This window comes from Aphanomyces invadans, assembly GCF_000520115.1.
Source record: "Aphanomyces invadans strain NJM9701 unplaced genomic scaffold supercont1.1, whole genome shotgun sequence".
NCBI classification, from domain to species: domain Eukaryota; phylum Oomycota; class Saprolegniomycetes; order Saprolegniales; family Verrucalvaceae; genus Aphanomyces; species Aphanomyces invadans.
In genome coordinates, this window is record NW_008580146.1 from 524898 (window position 1) to 545751 (window position 20854).

Genomic DNA, 20854 nt, shown 5'->3' on the forward strand with positions numbered 1-20854 from the left:
GTGCACGGGAACTAGTGCAGGATGCAGCGCCTTTCAATATCCAACAATTCCAGTGGCGCACGGATTCCCTCCTCGCGCATCAGCATAGACGGTGGGCTGGTTTGTACAATTCACGACAAAATCGTTGATGGCGTTGTATTTTGTATTGTTGAATTGGTTCGATGTACCAACAGCATTTCGTTAGTCTCGTAAGATGGCGATTTTCTTTTCCATCTGGGCCACGATCTTCATCAGCGCGTTCAACTTGTTTTCAAACCGCACTTCGGTTTCGAGCAGTCGGACCTCCAGGATCTCTTCCATCGTTGCCACCTGCTTTGTCAACGGGTCGTGGTGTCCACGTCGCAGGTCCGCAATAGACGAAGCACATGGCCATTGCTGCTTTTGCTGCTCCTCTTTTTGGTACGTCATGGGCGGCGATGCAATGGTCAAGTTGTATTTTTGAAGCGCTTCCAAATCTCTTCGGAATTGGGCCTGAATAAATCCCATGGGCATTATTAGCTTCCCTTGGATCTCTCCAACGTACCAGCGCATCGGCTTCCAGTCGACCTGTCTTGTGGACATCGTAGAGCGCAATGAGTTCGTCCGGGTCGATGTCGATGCTCTCGCCGAGGATGTTGAAGCCTTTCAAGAGCTCTATCATTTCTTTCCTACCAATGCCTACCATGTCAGTCGTCGTGCACGGGCCAAGACGTTGCTGCGACACAAACTTTTGCACGACTTCCATGGTCGACAACGTATCCAAGCTCTTCAGCATCGCGTGTTGGACTTCTTCTTTCATCACATGCTGGAAGTTGGACCCAATGACGCTGATCGGAAGGGCCAAAATGAGCATTCCCGACATCATCGTCAACGTCGCAATGAGCTTTCCCGTAGGCGTCACAGGAAAGTCGTCGCCATAACCAACTGTGGTCATCGACACGATGCACCACCAGAACGTTGCGGCGATGCTAGCCACGAAACGTGACGTGAGCCATCGACTAAATTGGCGAGAGTTCGCGGTCACACCTGTAGAATGGGTTCAATTCGCAGCAGTTGTCCGGTGGATTTTGCGTGGGGTGGCATGCTTTCGACAGGAGCGGGTCGCGACAGAACTTGGCAGAGTCAGTCAACTCGGCAAAGTACATGGCGCTTGAAAACACAATCTACCACATTCATCATGCCGTGCTGTTTCGAGGGCGAAGGGTGGGCGACTCACCATGGCCACGATGATGAGAAAGAGGAGCATGAACAGTGGCTTGGCGCTGAGGATAAGCGCCTACCTTACAACGCGCTCAGTGGCCCGACGAGGTTGCCACATGCTTGCACCTTGATAAATATCTGAATCGACGACGTGTAACGCGACAACTTGAGGATTCGCGCAACCCGGATGAGGCGCATGATGCGGATGGCCCCGATGGACGACCCTTTCTACCCCACCTTGCTCAACACCGTCGGGTGCTACACGAAAGAACCATACCACTTCGAGAAACATTTCCAAGTAGAACGGGATGATCGACACCAAGTCGATCCAGTTGAATATGTCTATGTCGTAGCGTCACATTGTGGCGGTCGAGGTTGCGCTGATCTTACCGCATCCGAACGCTTTCACATTGGGACTGCAGGTTAGACGAATCAAAAAGTCGGCCGAAAACATGTACATGCATGCCCCCTACGACAAGCCCTGTGAGCGCCGTCGACGGGCACAAGACGATCAACCTCCACGACGGACAACGCGGTCTTGGTAGAGTCGTCGAATTCGGGAACCGTCGATAAGACATAGACAATCGTCGACACAAACACGGCCGCGAATAGCAAGACAGAGACACCGTGCGCCTACTCGTACATTTGTCGCGACACATGCACTGACGCACATGATCGCTGTACCATGGACGACGAATGTGGCTCGTTGAAAAGAAGCCACAAGCGCGTGCGCACGGATGGACGCGCGTCTAAGATCTCAAGGCACACACGCAGCTTGAGGAAGGCAGTGGTCAAGGATTTTACCGATGGGCACCGACGGTCCTTCAGCTTCACGGCCAGAGACGGCAGAGCGGTGTTTTGAAAGTTGGAGTCCTCGAAACACCTTATTGTACGTGCCTGTTCGCAATAGCTTGGCAGTCGACACCGCTGGGATCTCCCGAAGTGGTTTCCGAATGATCGTGGAAGGTCGAAATTGCTTGAGCACGGTGTGTTTGCGGACTTCGCGCTCCAACACTCGCGACAAGAGCATCGCTGACTCGGGGACCATCTGAATGTCGGCTTTTCGCGCATGCTGGATGTGAGGCATTGCATTCTCGGGGGGCGTCGACGACCTGTCGATGGAAAGGCCCAAGTGGACTATAGACGGTCCCTCTTGTGTAGCCATGCGTCCGAGGCGGTGGATGGGGAGCGAACGAGAGCTATAATTAACGTCGCATTTGAGATGACGAAGAAACGGCGCTGTGTGCCGTGGATAACCACGTGAAACGAAAACGTATGCACAGTGCCTGAAACCAAGACATGATGAACTAGCTAGTTCACTCTGGGTTGAACAATCGCTCGACGGCATTGCAGAATTCGGCAAAGTCGATGCGGCTGTCGTGGTTCATGTCGGATTGAGCAAAGTGCGACCGAATGTCGTCCTCGCAAACGTCGCCTTCGGGAGGCGCCAGCAACAGCAACATCTGAACAGTTTCGTCAACGGTCAACTCGCCGCTCTTGTCCTTGTCGCATCGGTCGAACGCGCTGCGCAGGAGAATCCGCGACGATCGCATCGGTGTCATTTCAGCCTTGAGTGCCGTCAGGCGAGCTTGCATTGCATCAACTTTAGTGCGCTCCTGCTCACACAGACCTTTCCACTGATGCAACTCGGATTTCAGCTGCCACATTCTCGTGTCCGAATCGGCAAGTTGCTGCTTGAGCGCCACGCCTTCATACTGCGTATTAGCGGGGTCCGTGGTAAGTTCGCGGCGCTGACGGAGCTCTTCTGTCAAGGCTTCCTTTTCCACTTGCAACAATGCGATTTGCGATTCGATATCTCCAAGTGTAAGGCGACACTGCGCAGGAAGGGCGTTCCACTCTGCCCTTGCCTTGTTTAGTTTGCCTTGCATGGCCTCCACGCGCTTAGTTGCCTCTACGATCGTTTGCCGAAGCTGCAAGGTTGAATCAGCTGAATAAACTCAAATCAGCTTCAGTCCGGTCACCTGTGCATTGTCCTTTTTTAATTGGCGGGTCCTCACGGTCAAGTCGAGCGATCGTTCTTCGGTGGACTGCGGCCTTGGCGGCGCTACCCGACGAGTTGTCTTGAGCTGTGCCACTGTCAAGTTGGCCGTCAGGTCTGCTACCTCTTGTTTCTGTGCCGCTTCGGCATTTTCGGCCAATGTGACTTTGAGGAGGAGCTGGCGACGGTTGTCATCTAGAGCATTTTTCCTTGCAATGAGTTGTGCCTTCATCTCGACCAGAGCTTCCTTGTCGTGGAAAAAGATGACTGGCTTCTTGCGGGGTTTCCATGCCTTGGATGACACCGATTTGGAACACGGTTCTTGTTGCTGCTTTAACTGTATAGTGTTGTCTTTATCTTGAGTCGACGAAACTGGCGCGGAAACCTGGGGCATAAGAGCCACGCTCGTGAAGTTGTCTGTGGACAATACATCTGCATCGCCGTCTTCAATTGGTGTCGAGGGTTTATCCTCTTTTTGGCTCAGTTGGTGGCCAGCCCTCGGTGTTTCGATTGTAGTTTCCTCGTGACCAAGGAGCGCGGTGTCCTCCCCGCCGTCATCGTCGCCGTGATGCTCGGACTCATCGTTGCAATAGTCTGTTTTCGTCGCGCTAGGAGGGTCATTAGTGCTGGGCTCAAGCGCAGCCTCCAAAAGAGTTGTCTTTGGGATCGGTACACCGGTCGACACAAACACCATCGTCGCGCGGTCGTTCGACGCCTGCCCAAGGACACCGTCAATCCCGTCACACAACCAACGAGTCGGTCGCATCACCTGCCATTTCGTTTCGCCATCGTCGTAGCATACAAAATATCCTTTCGATGGATCGTACTCTGTGACAACTCCGTCAAACCATGTGCCTTCGTCGGCCCAGAACACTTGAACTCGCCACCCCACAGCTTCCTCGCCATTGCGTGGATCGTCCTGACGTGCCGTGGCTGGTGGTGTCACGACACTGGAAACCCTAGCTTCCACGCTTTGACCAAGCGTGTTGGACAAAAATTTCATAGCTCCAGGGTCCTGAGTCGCCTAAACGATTGCAGCATCAGCACGACGTCGAATGCAGCGACGGCCGCCTAACCTGCCATTTCTCGTCCCCGTCGTCGTAGCAAACATAGTAGCCTTTCTCGTCATCGTATTCCGTCACAATTCCTTCGAACCAAGCGTCTTCTTCCTCCCAGAGGACTTGGACGCGCCATCCGACGGCGTCGGTGCCGGCCGGGCTTCCCATGTTGGTGTGATTTTGCGAGGTCGTGCCCTTTCGAATGCTCGTCGTCCATTGGATATCACACAGCCAATTGAATCGGGTTTGAACCATTTTTTCGAGTGATCACTGCGGCACACGATGCTACGTCGAGTGAACTTGGCTGACTTCGGACGAGCCTGCTACGGTGGCTCCAAGCGATGGATGTCCATGGCAGGGAGCGTTCAGGTGAGTACGACATCCAGCACACCCGCGATGTGCCGTGGCTCAGTTTGTTCTTAGTTCTATCGAAGGCAACTCATCGTTCTAGACCCGCAGCGCGACGCCGAGGCGTGGCCAAAGAAGGTCGAGGAATCAACTACGCACGTCATATCAAAGTATCACAATGTAAGCCGCAGCATCTTGTGGCGCTCGAGTTATCATGTGTAAACACAGACTGTGGCGCCGCTCAACACAGAGAAATCCCCGACGAAATTGATCCTGGCGACTGCGTACCCATATGGAGACGACCCAGCTGTCGAGTCAGCTTCCTCCACCGATACTCATGACGTCCTCGTGTTCCCAGACAATCTTCGCATTTCAGGCGTGTGCGATTCAGATGGTACAGTGTTGACGCTTACCTCCTGCAACACGACATCAATCTTCACCGTCTCGTCCAACCTCAGTGGATTTTCTGGCCTTGCATCTCCTTGAGGACACGTTGGACCTGCCGTTGCTCCGCTCTCGGTAGAGTGATCCTTCCCATTGTTTTTTCGACTGACGAGAGCAGGTTGTCGGTCTCGGAAATGTCAGGGCATCATGTGTTTGTGTGTGCCCATGCGAAACGGTACATTCACGATTTTGGACAAGTGCTTTCGCCCATGCTAATTCCCCAGTGACTTTCGATGTGCGTGTGCTGGCCCCAAACTCCTGGAATGGTTTCAGGTCGGTGGTTCATTTCGGCAAACACTCGAGACATAATCCTTATGGGGACTGTAGACCAAACGGCCGTCAAATGAAACATGGACCATCTACGCGTGCAGCCACTTCGGCGGCCATCGCTTTGCTGGCAATTGCATTGTGTATCCAGGTACCTCCTCGTTTCAATACACCCTGCGACGTCAACCTTGTTTTAAATAGAAGGGCATTGGTACGGCCTCATGAATCACCCAAGCGATGTGGACATCCTCGTCCAGGCAATTACGGTCGACAAGCAGCCTGTCGTCCCCTCCTTGTGGCGAGGTTGCGTCAACACGTCCAAGGCCAAACAGGTGGCGCTGTACAAATCGGTTCCCAACGCTGCGTAATGATGAAGGCTGGGTTCGAAACAATAAAATGCGTGTGCTATTTTTGTTCGAGCTCGGAGTTCATGTGCTGGAGTTTGTCGTTTTGGTCCTTAAGCACGAGCGCGTCAATGATGTCGTCGAGAAGCTCGCCTTCCAACATACGCTCGATGCCAAACGCGGACAGCCCATCGACGCGGTGGTCGCTGATGCGGCTCTGAGGAAAGTTATACGTGCGAATCCGCTCAGACCGGTCGCCGCTCCCAGTAATAGAGTTTCGCATGTCGTCGCGGTACTTCGATATTGCGCGCCGTTCTTCGTCGTACACGCGAGCACACAAGATCTTCATCGCCTTGGCTTTGTTCTGGTGCTGACTGCGCTCGTCTTGAACGGCAGCGACGATACCCGTGGGCAAGTGCGTGATGCGCACGGCACTTTCGGTCGTGTTGACGTGCTGTCCACCAGCGCCACTTGCGCGGTACACGTCGATGCGAATATCCTTAGGTGGAAAGTGCGATTTCATCTCGACCTATGCATCATGGAGCATATCAGCAACGGACCTACTCTCGGTAAAAAACGACCTCGTCCATATCGGGCAGCACAGCAATGGTGATCGCGCTTGTATGGACCCTGGAGTCGTTGACAGGTACGCGCTGGACCCGGTGGGTCCCACTTTCGAACTTCATGCGGCCATAAACACCTCGGCCCTGTACAAGGAGGGGTGGTTAGCCTAATCACTTTTGAATATCAAAAGGAAGGTGAACGCACACTGATCGAAACGGAGCATTCCTTGCATCCACCCAAATTCGTATCGCTCATCGTGAGAATTTCAAACTTCCACCCTTGCAGCATCGCGTACTTTTGATACATGCGAAAAACGTCAGCTGCAAACAGCGCGGCTTCGTCGCCGCCAGTTCCCGCGCGTATTTCCAAAATCGCGCTCTTGTCATCGTCTTGATCCTTTGGAAGCATCAAGCGCTAGAATGCGTTGATTACATGGCCAAGTGAGTGCAAGGACGACGTGGAGGCATCGAGAGGCAGTTGGCACGTACGGTGATTTCCTTTTCCAGCTCATCCAACCCATGCAACAGTTCAAACTTTTCTTCTGTCGCCATATCGCGAAGCTCTTTAGAATCTGGGTCATCGCTTTGCGTATCAGAGATGACCTGCACCATCGCGTTTGCATCTATCGACCATTTCATATCTGGATGTACCTCGTCGAGTTCGGCAATCGACTCCTGGCGATGGTGGAGCTCTTGGATAGCGTTGATGGCTGGTTCCATCTCTGCCAGTTCGATAGACAAATTGGCGAGACGCGAAGGAGGAATGTTGCCATCGTTGCTGAGGAAAGTGTCAGTTTCGACCTTGATGCGATGACGAAGTCTACCTGCTGAGTTCCTCTGAAAGGACTTTGTAGCGATCAGTGAGCAAGCTCATGCGATCCAAGATGGAGGTGTGTAGTGCAAAATGGCGCCTTGTCGCAGTGTGTTGTAGTAGTGTCGCATCTTGGCGTCCATGGACCCCCATGGCCCGACGAAGCAGCGGCAGGAGACGCATCGTCCTTGCACTCCAATTGTTGTCGTTTTGAGAATGGTCGATCTGATTGGCCAACAAGAATCCGCTATGATTGGGGGAAATTTCACATTTATACAGTTTTCATTGGTTGAATACTACATTTGCAATCATTTTAGCGAATCTCATGACATCGATACCTTGCTGCTCTCACACTGACGGCGGGGCAAACCACGCATGGCACATGACTACCCCGTCACAGCCTCGTAAAGAAGAGCCATTCGCCATGCTGCCCACGCTTAGTCGCCCAACGCGCCTTCGCGTCTCAGGAACGGTGTTCATTTTGATGACCCAGGACACTGGTGGAGTGCCGTGGGACAAACATCTTGCGCGGGACAAACGGTTACTTAACGAAATGTCGGTGTTGAATGTCTAGCTTCAACATGGCGCAATGTGGTACGCTACGCAAGATGGCCAGACACGTCCCCAGGGCTCAACGTCGCGCCCACGGAAGATCGGCGGTAGGGAAGGCAATCGTCTCAAAGGCGAGCCAAATGGTGATGAATTTCGAAATGAATTCACCCGTCTACACAATTTTAACTTGGATGTTGTATGGTGGCGCTGGGTATGCTCAGTTAAGTCCGATGTCCTCCTCGTCATGTCTATATGTACGGCACAACGAATTCAAGGAATGGAGGCTGCTGAGGCAAGGAAGACGGTCGACGACAATGACGCCGCCGCGATCGAAGACGCCACGGAGCCAGTGCACAGCAACCCCGGTGCCGCGTCGCAAGACTCGGCATATGCGATATGCACCGAAGAAGAACTGATCCGAACGTTTGCCAAACCTGGCGACCGAGTGTTGTACTGGGGGTCTGGATCGCCGCAAGGTAAGTAGCACAGCGTTCGCTGCTCACCTAGCAAGTCGTATGATGTTGGCATCCTTGTAGCATGGCGCGTGCTGATCGCTTTAGAAGAGAAGCAAATTGAATACCGCAGCGTGTGTGCGAGTTTCTCTAGCGGGGTCCTGAAATCCCCGGCTTTTCGCCAACTCAACCCTCGCATGCGTGTGCCAGTCTTTGTCGACGGAACTTTTGGCGTCATTCTGTACGAATGCGATGCGATTCTGGCATTTCTCGAGAAGTTTTACCCGAATCCGCTAATGCCAACTGATCCCAAAGCGTTCGCCGTGGCTGAAACGCGGCTCCACGAAGCCAACGAAGTCCTCTCAACCGTAGGCGAGATGGTCGTCTACCTTCGCCGCGCACAATCGAACGCGAAGAAGAACATCAAGACCAACATGGACGTACTCCATGTCAAGTGGAACGTGCTTGAAACCGAGCTGAAGCTGTGGGAAATGTACTTGGACGGCCGGCAATACTTGGTCGGGAACGACGTGTATCTGTGCGACATTGTCGTGTTTACAAACGTCGCGTACGCCGTCCGCTGTGGCTTACAGCTCGATGGTCTCTATCCACGGCTCGCGATGTGGTATCTTCGCATGTGCTCCCGTCCATCCGTCGAGAAAACGTAAGCCATGCGTGTCCATTCGTTCCAATAACTGGTGTGTGTAGGTGGCCGCCGCACTGGAAGACAACGATTGGGTTCTCGGTGCTGGCACGGTGCCATTTCTGCATATGCCAGGGCAAATGTGTGTGTTGCTGTGTCGGCAATAATTGAGCCATTGTCTTCGTCTCAGTTGGCCGGGCCACGTGGACCAGGGCACTGCCTGGCGTGCATTTCAGCTGGACAGATCCAATTGGAACCGCGTCCGACACAGGAGTGGATGGACAAGAGGAGTACACGGCGAGAGATGAAAGATTAGTCGCCCATCATATCAATCTGTGCTTGGAGCCGCAAGAGGGCCTTGGAAAGCAGCGTAATCTTGGCTTCCATGCGGACTTCGGATTCCAGGAGTCGCGTCTCGATCATTTGCTCGATGCGCTGGAGCTGGACGTCGGTGGCGTCGGTGGCTTTAAAGCTTCCTCCAAATGACAGCTGCTTGACTCGTTTGGCGTGCTCGGGCGACACCAAGTGGGCCTGGCGGGTGCGAATGACGCGTTCGAGGTCGGCCAAGTCGTGGCGAAAGTTGGCCTATACGCGGTGCTCACAGTCACTCACATGGCGGTGTTTTACTTCATACGAGTTCTTCAGCTTCCAGCGCGCCGGATTGATTCATATCGTAGAGGGCAATAAGTTCGTCAGGGTCGATCTCGACGTTGTCGCCGAGGATGTCAAACCCGCGGAGGACGTCGACCATTTCTGTCCTGCATTCGTCGTCACCAATCGGCGTGTAGTCGTCGTCTCGGGAGCATACCGTCGCATCACGTCGAGGTTCGTGACGACATCGATGTTGGCTTTTAGCGTTTCTTGGGCAACTTCTTTCATCACGCGCTGGAAATTGGACCCGATGACGCTGATCGGCAGTGACAAGATCAACATGCCCACAAACATCGCGACAGACGCAATCAACTTTCCCAGCGGAGTCACGGGCACTTCGTCGCCGTATCCGACGGTTGTCATGGACACAAGTGCCCACCAGAACGTGGCAGGAATGCTACAGCACCGTTGCATGCACTCAGCCAAGGCGGAGCCATCTCCCTCCTCCTTGAGCCAGTACATACCTCTTGAACGGGTTGACGTCGCAACAGTCGTCAATGGGGTTCGTATACGGGTGGCACGTCTTGGAATACATTGGATTCCGACAAGACGAATCAGTCATTTCGGCAAAGTACAGCGCGCTGGAAAACAGGATCTGCAGTAGGTGAACAACTGTGCCGACAAAACGTTGCGTTTGCTGTCGTGGCGTACCATAGCCAGCGCCATGAGAAACACCAACATGAAGAGCGGAGTCGCGCTGAGGCTGAGCGACTGCACATCCATCAGACCGAAACTATGCCACGTGGTCACTAGCACATACCTTGACAAAGATCTGCAGCGACGACGTGTACTTGGACAGCTTGAGAATGCGCGCGACGCGCAGCAGGCGCATCGTTCGAATTGCACTCAAGGACGACGCCGAGGAGTACATTTTCTGTCGCACAAGTCGGCAACTCGATGCGCCGCGTGTGGCATGACGTACCGAGTCGACGACAAACTCGAGGTAGTACGGTGACACAGACACAAGGTCGACCCAATTGAACGCGTCTATCCGAATGCCGTGAGCCGGTGACGACACCGTGGACGTCTGGCCACGATACCGAGGACAAACGCTTTCAAGTTTGGCGTGCACAGCAATCGCACGGCAAAATCCAACGAGAAAACGTAAATGCAAGCGTGCTGAGGCAAGATTGAGACGACGGTGGCGTGCAGTGCGCACGTACTTCGACCTCTGTCAACGCGTCGCGAACCGAAGGGGACAAATCCGGTTGGCTTTGAATTATGTAGACCATGATCGACAACGCGACGACGGTCAAGATGAAGACGGACAAGTATTTTGCCTGGTTTGCCACGTGTGACGAGTTGTTGGCCTTCTCGATTCACTTACCAGGTGCGACGATGTTGCATCGTGAAAGAGCAGCCAAAGCTGTCGCCGTGTTGCCCAGAACCCCCCTGGATTGCGATGAATGGGCGTGACGTCGAAGGGGCACGTACCTTGTGTCACGGCAACGTACGAGGTCGTGGCGGTACCGCCGGATGGAGTCATGGTCGGGACACACGAAGTCAAAACGGGAGTCACCACGGCCAACGCTTTGTTGCTGGAGCCAACCAACGTGGCAAGTTGCGCAGGATTGAGAGACACGCGCCTTGTGATAGTATGTTTCCGAGCTTGTCGTTCCAAGACCCGCGAGAGGATCATGGCCCTGTCTGATAAGTTTCCGGCGTTGCCGTCGTCGTTCATGGCTGTGGCGGCAGCAAACATGTTCCTCGTTGCGTCGTCCTACTTCGACGGCGCCGCCTTTTCTTGACAACAGTTTCACGATCGCAAGCCGTTACCTTGACGGGATGTTGGACTTGCCTTGTGCTCTCGCAAATTGCTTCCTGCAATTGCCTTTCACGTTATGAGACATTGCAGGGCCATCTTGGAATCGCACGCACAACATCCTCGCCTTTCGTCCATTTGAGAACTCGCCAAACCACGCACAAACACGCACAGCATCGTCGACTTTCGTCCACTTGAGAACTCGCCAAACCACGCACAAACAGCACTAGTTGAAGAGGCTATACAATGGCGAATTCCTCCACATAAAGCCAAACCGCGTCGACCGCCAAAACGGCGCGTATAGCAAGCTCCATTGCGACATTGGAAGGCGGCACCCTGACCACCTTGAGGCGCATCACTCCAAAATGCTCGCATGAAGCAAAAAAGTTATGACCAATGTGGGATTCGAACCCACGCCCTTTCAGACCAGTGCCTTAAACTGGCGCCTTAGACCGCTCGGCCAATTGATCATCGCGTATAATTATGAACTATTATGTTAAAAATTATTAAGTGTACACGTCGATAAGCAGAATTCGTATGCATGTCGTGCATAGGAGTGTTTTGGAGCTGGGTCGACGTATGTGGGCTAAGATGCTTCAATCACACTCTGTTCAAGGAAGACATCCGTGAACGAACTCTGGTTAGACGATGCGTTTGGCCATGTGCGTGGCTCTCGCCTCTATATATAGCTGATCTGAAGCGCTTTTGTCGCTTGGAGACTTTGTCGGGGATGTGTGATGTCGGATCCTAGAATACTCGATCGACACCTCTCCAAACACCAATGGCTTGTGAACGAGCAGGCAATTGCAGCCATCGCACCTTCGGATACGGTCAGCTTGCAAAGTCTGTTGAAGCTGGGCCATTACCTCACCGGCGCCTTAGGAGGACGATTCCCTGGAATCGAATGAACTGGAGCAAGTGTACGAAATCTTTCGGTTCTACGATTCGTCGCTTCACGGTGACAAGTACTGACCGCGTGTGTCTCAGCTATCCACCCATGGGTCGAGCGTGAGTAGGCTCCCGTCCATCAACCTTCCACGATTCCTCGAGCTTCTTAAGGATGGCCACATCCTGTCCAGTTCGTTCACTGCCCAACAAGTACCATCAGCAAGCACGATGCTTCCATGACGTTCCAATCGACTAGGCAGAAGAGGTATTCGCCACTGCCGTGCTTGGCAAACTGCGCACATATCTCGACGCAGGTGAACACGGTATATTATGGAATGGCCTACCCACTCGGCCATTCTAGACGGGGCACCTGCGCTCTCCTTCAAGCTCTTCTGTGGCGCGCTTATGCAATGCGCTACCATCAAAGTACTGCACCGGCCCATGTGATATTGTGGTCGACGACGGCTGCGTTGACGTGTAGTTTCCCAACATGATTCCGAGCTCCGCCCTTCGAAAGCTAGCTCGCCGTCACTTGTTTTCGCTCATGACAGAGCTGTTGTCTGCAACGCATGAAAACGGAGGCCCTAAACACAACCACAGTCACATTGTGGGTAGCAAAAGCATGGCTGTGGCTGTGGGAGACAACTACTGGCACCCGTTGGACGCTCAATACGAAAAACGGTTGGAAAAGAGACGGTAACCCTCACGATTCTGCAGGTTGGACGAAGTGTTCAAGTCGGTGTAGAGTGTCCCAGACAGCGTACGACTGCGTCGTGCGGCATATCTTGCCAACCCCACAGCCGCCTGCAAACACAGGCATGTCGATGTCCGGGTGGCCAAATTGGTGCAGTTGCTCAGCCACCACGACGTAGTGATCACCCCCGAGATGCGTTCGTGTTTCGGCGATCAAGACGTGGACATGATTCTCGATCGATTCAACTTGTTTGATCATGCTGAAACGGGCACTATCGACCACGACGAGCTCTTTGTGTTCTTTCACGGGCTGTCCGATGCCCTTGCTCTCGGCAACGTCCAGCCTCTTGTCGCGCAGTTGAAATCCGTCGACAAAATCACATTGCCTTCCATCTTGCATGTTCTCCTCGGTGTAATGAAGCCTGAAGGACCGCCGAATCCAACCGTCTTTGAGTCCGTACCGCCGGACACCTCCGATGCAGTCGACGCGACCGAAACCAAGGAAACCCTCTTGGCCCTGAGTCAGGATTGCCCGCCCGACAACTGGGGCCTCGATGTACAACTGCACCCTCCTTTTCCCGCGTTGTACGGAGACGTGACTGCATTGCACTTAGGACATCGTGCCCGCCCCAGTAGACCCGACTGCAAAAACGGCGCATGCAGTGATCAAGCGCGTGACCATCACAAACAACACAAACGTGAAAAAACCCAAGAAGCCACGCGCGGGCGCCATGCCTCGCGTTGGCATGGTGCATAACGGCATGAACGAACACAGCGTGAAAAAATTCTGGGAAGCCACAATTCGGGACCACGGCCTCACGGAAACGTCTGGCTTGTTTCAAAAGTTTGTGACCTACATTTACAACATGGACGCGGGGGCGACTTCAGCAAATTGTAGAGGCGAGAAGCGCATGCTGACCGAGACACACACGCGACTCAAGTCCGAAGAAAGCGCGATGGCGCTGTTGCAACTTCGCGTGCGGAGCCGGTTGAGTGAAGGATTTATCGTGGTCGAAGGCAAAAAGTTCGTGGCTGATGCGCTCGCGGCAGACAAGGCCACAAAAGAAAAGAAGGCGGCATCTGTCAAGCAGAAAAGTCCATCGTGGACTTTCAAAAAAACAAGTCTCGACAAAGGCAGCACGGTCGTGCGGTCGACACCAAACTTGCCGCTCTACAGCAGTTCCCACCACCTACCGTTGTACCAGAAAGCGGCGTATCAGCTTCCTCCCGCGTGGCATGACCACGCTGCGGCGCAACATGTAAATTTCCGATTCCACTTGGCTGTTCACTGACTCGTTTGTTTCAGTGAGTTTCTCTGTTCACTGACTCGTTGTTAGGACACGTCCTGGGTGCACGAATCTTTTCCGTGCCCACCCGTTGGTACCCAGCCTGTACGTCGAAGCCATCGTGGTGGCTTTAATTCATTGGACTGTTTCCTAGCATCTGGGCTGCCATCGTCAAGCACACCCAACAATTCGAGCCAACATGTATTATGCCGACATGACGCGGCAGGGGATGCTTCCTCGGATAGGCGACAGCTCTTTGAATCGATGACGCCATCCACGAAATAACATCCAACGTTGCAAGGACGAGTAGGTTGAGAGTAGTTGCCGAGTCGAGATGGTTGGTTTTGGAGGCGTGTTACTGACCATCTCCTGGTGCAAAGAACTCGTTGCAATCCCCTCCGTCGTAGTCGCATTGTGGCACCAAGCACGACACGTCGCACAGACCGTTCCCAACCAGTTGGCTCGAGCAGTGTGGGGCACAGAGCGGGTGGCAGATGGTGGCCCATTTCGTCGGATTTTGCTTGAGTTGGACTGCACAAAACACAGTGCTGGCTACCGTCACCACTCCAGTCGCTAAAAAGTCCACAGACAGCTCGCGAGGCAAGGTCGCAATCGGGTTGTCCGCCACGTCCGTCTCAATTGCTCGTTTGCCCCACGGCAACAACGTCAGGTTGTTGGATGACAGCGACAGCACCTCCAAGGTCGCCATCGTTCGGATCGTGTCAACGGAAAAGGACACCAGACGATTGTTGTTGAGACGAAGGCCATCGAGCATTTCGAGCGTGGCGATGGATGGAGGCAAGGTCGTGATCGGAAGCTGGGAAATCCAAAGCTGCCGTAGACGTCGCCATGATTGCACGGTAGAATTAGATAGCTCGGTGATGCCACACCCGACAAGAAACAAGACCTGCACAGACGACGGCAGCGGAGACAGCACTTGTGGAACTTCGGTCAGGTGCGGACTGTGCTGCAGGCTGATCTTGGTCAACTGCGCCGGCCACACCGTTTCCGGCATGGTCCAGTCCGAGAGGTGCGTTTGCCACAGCGAAATCCCGTAGAGAGCTGGGAGTTGCTGCATCGTACGAGGCGACAGACCATTGGCAACGTCACAATTAGCGATTTGAACCCAAAAGACAGACGACCCAATTGTGTCGGCCGTCAACATGCCCTCCATGTCCGAAGTGGACCCCGATATGTTGAGTTTGTCGCAATCTACATTCACGTAGATGCATCCGCAAGTCGAGGCAAACCAAGGGGCAACGTGCTGGGCGCAGTACGCGGGGCAGCGTGGACGCGTCGCATAGCTGTACACTGCCAGCCCCATGACGACGACGCCCAACACGACGTGGAACGATACAAACCGTCGCACAAATACCTGGTTGTCTAATGTCATGGGCGCTCCGTCGACAATTGAGCAATTCTACGAGCCTGTGAGCACGCGCCAGGCACAGGCACTGGACAGACAATAGTAGTCGTACATTGCATCGTTTCGTCAAGCGTTTGGGGACCTGGCGCACTGTCCAAGAGGGTAAGGACGGCGTGGGAGCTGTGATGTGGGTCGGTGACTGCTGGAGCGTTCTTCCTGTTGAGACCTGGATCGGCCGTCGGCTCGTGTCACCAGCGTACTTTAAGAGTGTGCGGCGGCACAAAAGCAGTACCGACGATCCGCTGGTCGTTGATGGTTCGCCGGCTTCCGAGATGGTCGACATCGTCGTCTTCTCTTTTAAGTGATGCACGTGGCGTGGGACATGGTGGGGTGGTCCGAAACCAATGGTGAGGTTGCGCATGGTGTGGTGCATGGCCACGATCGGGCACAACTTAGTGATCAAGTCGCCAAGGGATGATACAGATGCTTGGCGTGCCGAGAAGACGTTCACAACGAATTCTTCGTTGGTGAAGAGGAGGCCGTACACCCCCGACGACAGGTACTTTGCGATTGTGGGCTGAACGATGCAAAACGGAAGGACAATAGAGAGCACGAACGACACGACGACGTTGACAGTCAGGACACCTGTCGCTTGCATGGCGACGAGGGACTGGCGAAGGCAGAATGGCACGGCGAGGGCTCCAAGTCCAATCAAACAGGCAAACCCCACGACAATGTCCGCCTGCAAGACCAGCGATGACAGCCTGTACGCTTGGCACAAATGAGTGACAGTGGCAACGCAGTGCCATATCAAAACGGATGAGTCGTGAGAAGTGCACCAACGATACGTTTGGCTTGATGACACGGGCATGAGAAGGTACCTCCGCCACAACAATACTTTCCGTTTCCAGGGTCGGGTCGACTCGATGGCTTTCTGCTTACGATGTCGGCGAGGCTTAACAAGCATGGACATGCACAGCACGAGCATGGCAGCACCAACCGACACATAAACGACTCCAACCAAGTTGTTGGTTGTCCACATTTGCAAGAGGACAACTTGGCGCGGCGACACGATCAAATGCATGAGGCCGACGAGTACGAGCTGGACACCGGTGAAGAACCGAATGACTGCCACAAGGACGAGCACTGGCCACCGCACCGCATCCTTAAATTCGGACGTCGCGAGTTCGCTCTGGTTGTCGTGGACAAACTCTCGAAGCGAAGGATGGTTGCCCTGCACCAGCGTACGCACGGACGAAGTTGGGGCTGGGGCGCACTCTGCCACATACTTGATCTTGGGCTGCACCATCACAAGGGGCATCGCGCACTCCACCGCTGAGCACGAAAGACAAGTTGTAACAGCGGATATCGCCTCGGACAGTTTCATCCCAATCTGGCACAACGAGGCGTCGCCCGCATAGAATTCCCCATTCCGAAGCAGGAGAGCTGCGCTGCATTCTGCCTGACCATTCAGACTTCCCATCACTCTAATTCATGTAGACGTGTTTGGTAGACTCGCCGCGTCGCCGGCGCCGCTTTGGCTAGCTGAAGCCGTCGACATGACGATTGTTTTTATCACAGCGTTGAAATGTCCCCACTCTTCTTACACTATTTGCGATAATTGTCTTGCTTTCATGGGCACGATGCCGAGTTGTACCTGGCCCGCCTAGCTCGTTGACATGACGATGAAGCTCAATCTGTCCAAGATTGTCAACCACGACGACGGCGAGGGCTGCAACGAAGCCAAGTCCCCGATCTACGTCGAATCGAGAAGTAGGTCTGGCAGCGGTGCAATGCGATCCGGGCCAGTGCAGATGTACATGACGGCGGAGACCTCGAACCCGTCGCGCCATACCATCATGTGCTACGGCGCCCTTTCCAACCTCATTTACCCCCTCTCTGCAGTGTACTTCCACATGACTGGAAGGTCATTCAATTCGGTCACGACCTTGATTGGCATCAGGTGGTCATTCAGAGAGTTCATCGGCCTCCTGCGTCCCGCCGTTTGGGTACCGCCGCATGTCATGGTTGTTCTATGGGTGGACAATATGCTTCCACTTTATTATTTTTGCTCGCTTTTGCCGACCGTACTACACGAACCGTAGCATTGACGGCACTTCGGCCGCCAAGCTCACAGATGCGCCGAACGCAACTTGCAATGTCATCTACTGGCGCGACCGACGCACCTGACACCCACAATCCAGTCGCGATGATGTACTTCATGCACTCTATAAAGACGATTGCTGCATGCTTCTCGGTGCTCCTGCTTCCGAGTTTAAAGCCAGAATTGCGAACGCAGGCGTCCGTTTGTGGGCGGCGCCTGTGCTTGCTGTGTGCCTTGTGCTGCTGGCGTACTCGTTTGTGGCGTCCCTCTTGACCATGTACGAGAGTACATCATGCCTGATTGTGGCTGGAGGAAAAGGTTGGAACCAGCCCATGTTGTTCACTTGATTATGTAGAATATTTTGGAAATGGGAACTATTGAGTAGGCTACGGGAAGTTGATTTGCATGATGCAGGGAAAGCATTAACAGCATTAACACCGAGAACGAGAGGGTAACTCTCACCAGGATAAATACAGGGGCAGGGAGTGGTCGGCTAGAGTGCGGCCGCACGCACGGGAATTCGACTTTTGGACGGGCTCTTTAACACGGATGACCCTTTTAGAACAGGAATGCCGCTGGAAAGGTTCTGTCGCTTGGAGGGAATGTTGCTCGCGTTGTCAAAGTGCGGGCGCTTTAATAGTGTTTTCACGGGAGTCTTGAGCTTCGTAGGAAGGATCAATCGACTCGGCAACTGCGGCAGCCGCATGAACGTGGGAGTTGGTCTTGCTGCAAAAATGGATGGTTTAAACGACAAACGAGGCTTCTTCGCGGAGGCAGGTCTCTTCATTAGCTCAGTGTCGTCCTCCTACGGTTGCTTGTGAGGCGTTATGAGGGCATGACGTTGCTACGAACATCCGTGGTGAGCAGTGAGATGCTTGGCTGCACCTCGACGTGGTTTTCAAACTGTTCTTGGAAGATGTCAAGAGTTCGTCGTCGATTTTTCTTCTTCTCGTGCTATATTTGAGGCATCAGCACTCGGAACCCCTCGACTAAACACTGTGGAATGCACCTCGTGTCGACTCGATCGCTGAGCTTGCCGAAGGCATTTCGCACCTTGTTTGGACAGGGGCGACACTGGAAACATCATGCCATCGTAAGCACCCTCCACGTCAAAGGGCCTGCCAAACAAGTCTTCGTCCACAGCTGCATTGCAGGTCATGTCCCAGTCACCGTCCTCCATGGTGACCGCTTCCTTGCTGGACCTTCAAAATTTTGAATTTCGACTTCGTGTCGAAGCAATTCGAAATACGGCCAAATTATTTGCAAACAATATGTTTAAAGCTCATCTGTTTAAAAAAAATTGGATTGCCATTCGCCTTTAATTTCATCTTATTGAATGAATATCGTTGAAACATATTCCACATAAAAATCGACCTTAGCCATTATAAAACGCATCAACGATGACCTGAATGGCCGTCCAGGTCATAGCCAAGGGCGTCCCAGTCCACGTTGCGCAAGTGGCGTGCGATATCCGATGCAACAGAGCACGGAAGATGCTGCGGCCACGACCACGATACCCAACATTGTCGCAAAATGGCCTTGAATGCTGCATGAACAACACCAAGGTGGCGACCAGAGGTTTAGAGTGGCGTTGATTGCACCTCAAAACTCGAGGACAAGAAACTGAGCCAACCCTCGAGAATGGGAAAACGCTTGGATAGCGTCCTAAGCAAACTCTTGGCTGTTGACCACTCGTCAAGTCGTGAATTGCCACGCTTTCACAGCGTCGATGGAAGCAACACGAAGTGGACGCAATTACATCACTAAGGCCAAATTAACGCAAAGCGAGTGTGGACATCAAGATAAAACATACAAGCATCCGCCAAGCTGAGTAGTAAGGCTGTGGTGACCGCAAGCGTCCACTCGCCACAGCACTTGGCCTTGAGTTGGACCCACCCTGCACCTTGTGTACGATCCACAACGGCAAAACCAAACCGTTGCGTGCCAGGGATCCAAACTCTGCAATAATCACAAGATGGCCTCCACAAATGTCGTATTTTGATACCGGTCGGCAATCTTTCGCAACCCAAAAGAAGAGGAGGCGTTGACGACGCCGCAAGACGCCATCACAATGCCAATGGACCCACTTCCGAGCTATGCTCGAGTGGGTTTGGCGGTAAATTGTGACAAAGACCTGTTGCAAGCCATGAAGCACCACCACTGGCGCAAGTGCCATATGCCTATAGCAAATGTAGCGTGTGCCCGGGACTACATTGAAGACATTGTAGCGACGGTCGCAAACAATGATGCATAGCGCGGAAAGGGTGTGAACTGGAGCGCCAGCTTGGTCATTTCCGCGGCATTTGTTGCAGCGTTCGTAGACGCGGCGATGGGCAGTAGTGTTAACAAGAACGAGGTAGCGCAATATACATGGTAAAGAGGGCAGTCGTGGACGTAAATCCGTAGTACTCGCCCATTGTTCGCCTGGACAACATGCGAGCGTGGCAAATGGGCCAGAAAGTAAACTCCCGCCTGGGAGATCCAAATTACGGAAGACGAGGCGTCTGAAAGCAAGGACAAAGGAAACATGAGAGACCAGTGGAGCATCTTGCGCGATGAGTAGGTAGCCACGAGTTGGTTCACAAACCCGTAAGTCGTAAAACCTCAGCGTGTTCACACCAAGACATGTTGCAGGCTTGGCGGTAGGAAAAGGTGTTGTACTTGGGCAGCGAGCTGGCAACCATGTCACAACCACAACGGTTTAGTAATCCGAAACGTGTACATAAGGAAAAACAGGGAAGAGCCACGTGAATAGTATGACCCACCAAACCAGTATGCCATTATCATTAAGTCGGCTAGCCCCAGGATGTGCTCCCTAGTGGTGTACGAGATGGAAAGTCAGGCACGCGACATGAAAAACGACGACCGCTCATGCACAATTGTATCCTTGAATTGGAGCTTCACACTCTCGATTGCAGGACACTGGCACATTGTCTAGACGCATGTCCTGGCTCTGCGTAGCCCGTGCATTGGCCAGGGATGATGGACGTTCCGAGGCTCTACAGGCAGCACGAGAGCGGTGTGAATCGTCCGGGAACTCCGTAGGTACAGTCTGAAAAGTAATTATAGACGCACCCCATAATTTTCACCTTCTCAAGTGTCTTTAAGGATGGCGGTTAAAGCCGATACGTTGTCCATGCAGTCATGGTCTCAATCGGCAGGATACAAAAGGATTTAGGATGAAACCATGTCAGTAAAGGGAAAAGTTCAATAGTCAAAATTTGGTCTGAAAAGAAATTATAGACGCACTTCGTTTTAGGGCTATTTATCAATGCGATTGCCGCGGCAAATGATCGTTTGGGCAATTCTCGTAGGCATATCCTCAGCCAACTTGGCCAAGTATGATTGATCGATCTCAGCCCAAGACTTAAGAATTCGTACCTTCAATTCAGCCCTTGTTTCAAACTGACGACCGTTCGCGAAGACGTTTCGGTCTAGAACGCC

General features: G+C 53.3%; 10 protein-coding genes and 1 non-coding gene across 12 annotated transcripts; 4 read left to right on the forward strand and 7 right to left on the reverse strand.

Moving 5' to 3' along the window:
* Window positions 1–121: 121 nt before the first annotated feature.
* Window positions 122–2409, reverse strand: H310_00154 (hypothetical protein). Its single transcript, XM_008862811.1, has 11 exons — window positions 1984–2409; window positions 1864–1928; window positions 1696–1812; window positions 1570–1648; window positions 1457–1521; window positions 1306–1407; window positions 1196–1255; window positions 1006–1142; window positions 708–947; window positions 524–647; window positions 122–471 (listed from the first exon to the last, which is right to left on the reverse strand). Exons 1-11 carry the CDS (start codon window positions 2342–2344, stop codon window positions 181–183), a joined length of 1641 nt encoding a protein of 546 aa, XP_008861033.1. The 5' UTR covers window positions 2345–2409; the 3' UTR covers window positions 122–180.
* A 15-nt stretch (window positions 2410–2424) lies between these two features.
* Window positions 2425–4411, reverse strand: H310_00155 (hypothetical protein). Its single transcript, XM_008862812.1, has 4 exons — window positions 4255–4411; window positions 3948–4202; window positions 3162–3893; window positions 2425–3110 (listed from the first exon to the last, which is right to left on the reverse strand). The coding sequence occupies exons 1-4, from the start codon at window positions 4402–4404 to the stop codon at window positions 2496–2498; spliced, it is 1752 nt and encodes a 583-aa protein (XP_008861034.1). The 5' UTR covers window positions 4405–4411; the 3' UTR covers window positions 2425–2495.
* Window positions 4412–4504: 93 nt separating this feature from the next.
* H310_00156 lies at window positions 4505–5703 on the forward strand. 2 transcript variants are annotated; one of them, XM_008862813.1, is made up of 8 exons: window positions 4505–4605; window positions 4660–4764; window positions 4813–4978; window positions 5043–5103; window positions 5147–5203; window positions 5253–5301; window positions 5356–5446; window positions 5497–5703. In XM_008862813.1, the coding sequence occupies exons 1-8, from the start codon at window positions 4519–4521 to the stop codon at window positions 5661–5663; spliced, it is 783 nt and encodes a 260-aa protein (XP_008861035.1). In that variant the 5' UTR covers window positions 4505–4518; the 3' UTR covers window positions 5664–5703. The 2 variants fall into 2 exon arrangements, with proteins under 2 accessions (XP_008861035.1, XP_008861036.1); XM_008862814.1 differs by having other exon boundaries at window positions 5147–5301.
* H310_00157 (peptide chain release factor 1) lies at window positions 5671–7218 on the reverse strand. The gene is made up of 6 exons (XM_008862815.1): window positions 7027–7218; window positions 6854–6980; window positions 6692–6805; window positions 6408–6617; window positions 6221–6346; window positions 5671–6168 (listed from the first exon to the last, which is right to left on the reverse strand). The coding sequence occupies exons 1-6, from the start codon at window positions 7194–7196 to the stop codon at window positions 5701–5703; spliced, it is 1215 nt and encodes a 404-aa protein (XP_008861037.1). The 5' UTR covers window positions 7197–7218; the 3' UTR covers window positions 5671–5700.
* Window positions 7219–7802: 584 nt separating this feature from the next.
* On the forward strand, window positions 7803–8849 carry H310_00158 (hypothetical protein). Its single transcript, XM_008862816.1, has 3 exons — window positions 7803–8041; window positions 8102–8681; window positions 8726–8849. Exons 1-3 carry the CDS (start codon window positions 7810–7812, stop codon window positions 8829–8831), a joined length of 918 nt encoding a protein of 305 aa, XP_008861038.1. The 5' UTR covers window positions 7803–7809; the 3' UTR covers window positions 8832–8849.
* Window positions 8850–8955: 106 nt separating this feature from the next.
* H310_00159 (hypothetical protein) lies at window positions 8956–11071 on the reverse strand. Its single transcript, XM_008862817.1, has 11 exons — window positions 10746–11071; window positions 10639–10703; window positions 10475–10591; window positions 10352–10430; window positions 10234–10298; window positions 10072–10185; window positions 9963–10022; window positions 9776–9906; window positions 9469–9708; window positions 9295–9418; window positions 8956–9245 (listed from the first exon to the last, which is right to left on the reverse strand). Exons 1-11 carry the CDS (start codon window positions 11011–11013, stop codon window positions 8973–8975), a joined length of 1536 nt encoding a protein of 511 aa, XP_008861039.1. The 5' UTR covers window positions 11014–11071; the 3' UTR covers window positions 8956–8972.
* A 392-nt stretch (window positions 11072–11463) lies between these two features.
* Window positions 11464–11543, reverse strand: H310_00160. Its single transcript has one exon. It is a non-coding gene; the product is annotated as a tRNA-Leu (tRNA).
* A 178-nt stretch (window positions 11544–11721) lies between these two features.
* On the forward strand, window positions 11722–14208 carry H310_00161 (hypothetical protein; the record flags this gene model as incomplete). The annotated part of the gene is made up of 13 exons (XM_008862818.1): window positions 11722–11735; window positions 11825–11903; window positions 11956–12038; window positions 12090–12171; window positions 12218–12275; window positions 12323–12387; window positions 12443–12657; window positions 12707–12777; window positions 12834–13210; window positions 13269–13498; window positions 13553–13913; window positions 13992–14045; window positions 14095–14208. 13 exons carry the CDS (start codon window positions 11722–11724, stop codon window positions 14206–14208), a joined length of 1803 nt encoding a protein of 600 aa, XP_008861040.1.
* An 87-nt stretch (window positions 14209–14295) lies between these two features.
* H310_00162 (hypothetical protein) lies at window positions 14296–16627 on the reverse strand (the record flags this gene model as incomplete). Its single annotated transcript, XM_008862819.1, has 3 exons — window positions 14296–15360; window positions 15419–16048; window positions 16205–16627. 3 exons carry the CDS (start codon window positions 16625–16627, stop codon window positions 14296–14298), a joined length of 2118 nt encoding a protein of 705 aa, XP_008861041.1.
* Window positions 16628–16942: 315 nt separating this feature from the next.
* On the forward strand, window positions 16943–17586 carry H310_00163 (hypothetical protein). The gene has a single exon (XM_008862820.1). It carries the CDS (start codon window positions 16986–16988, stop codon window positions 17409–17411), a length of 426 nt encoding a protein of 141 aa, XP_008861042.1. The 5' UTR covers window positions 16943–16985; the 3' UTR covers window positions 17412–17586.
* Window positions 17587–17710: 124 nt separating this feature from the next.
* Window positions 17711–18639, reverse strand: H310_00164 (hypothetical protein). Its single transcript, XM_008862821.1, has 3 exons — window positions 18420–18639; window positions 18263–18364; window positions 17711–18215 (listed from the first exon to the last, which is right to left on the reverse strand). The coding sequence occupies exons 1-3, from the start codon at window positions 18588–18590 to the stop codon at window positions 17904–17906; spliced, it is 585 nt and encodes a 194-aa protein (XP_008861043.1). The 5' UTR covers window positions 18591–18639; the 3' UTR covers window positions 17711–17903.
* Window positions 18640–20854: the final 2215 nt, after the last annotated feature.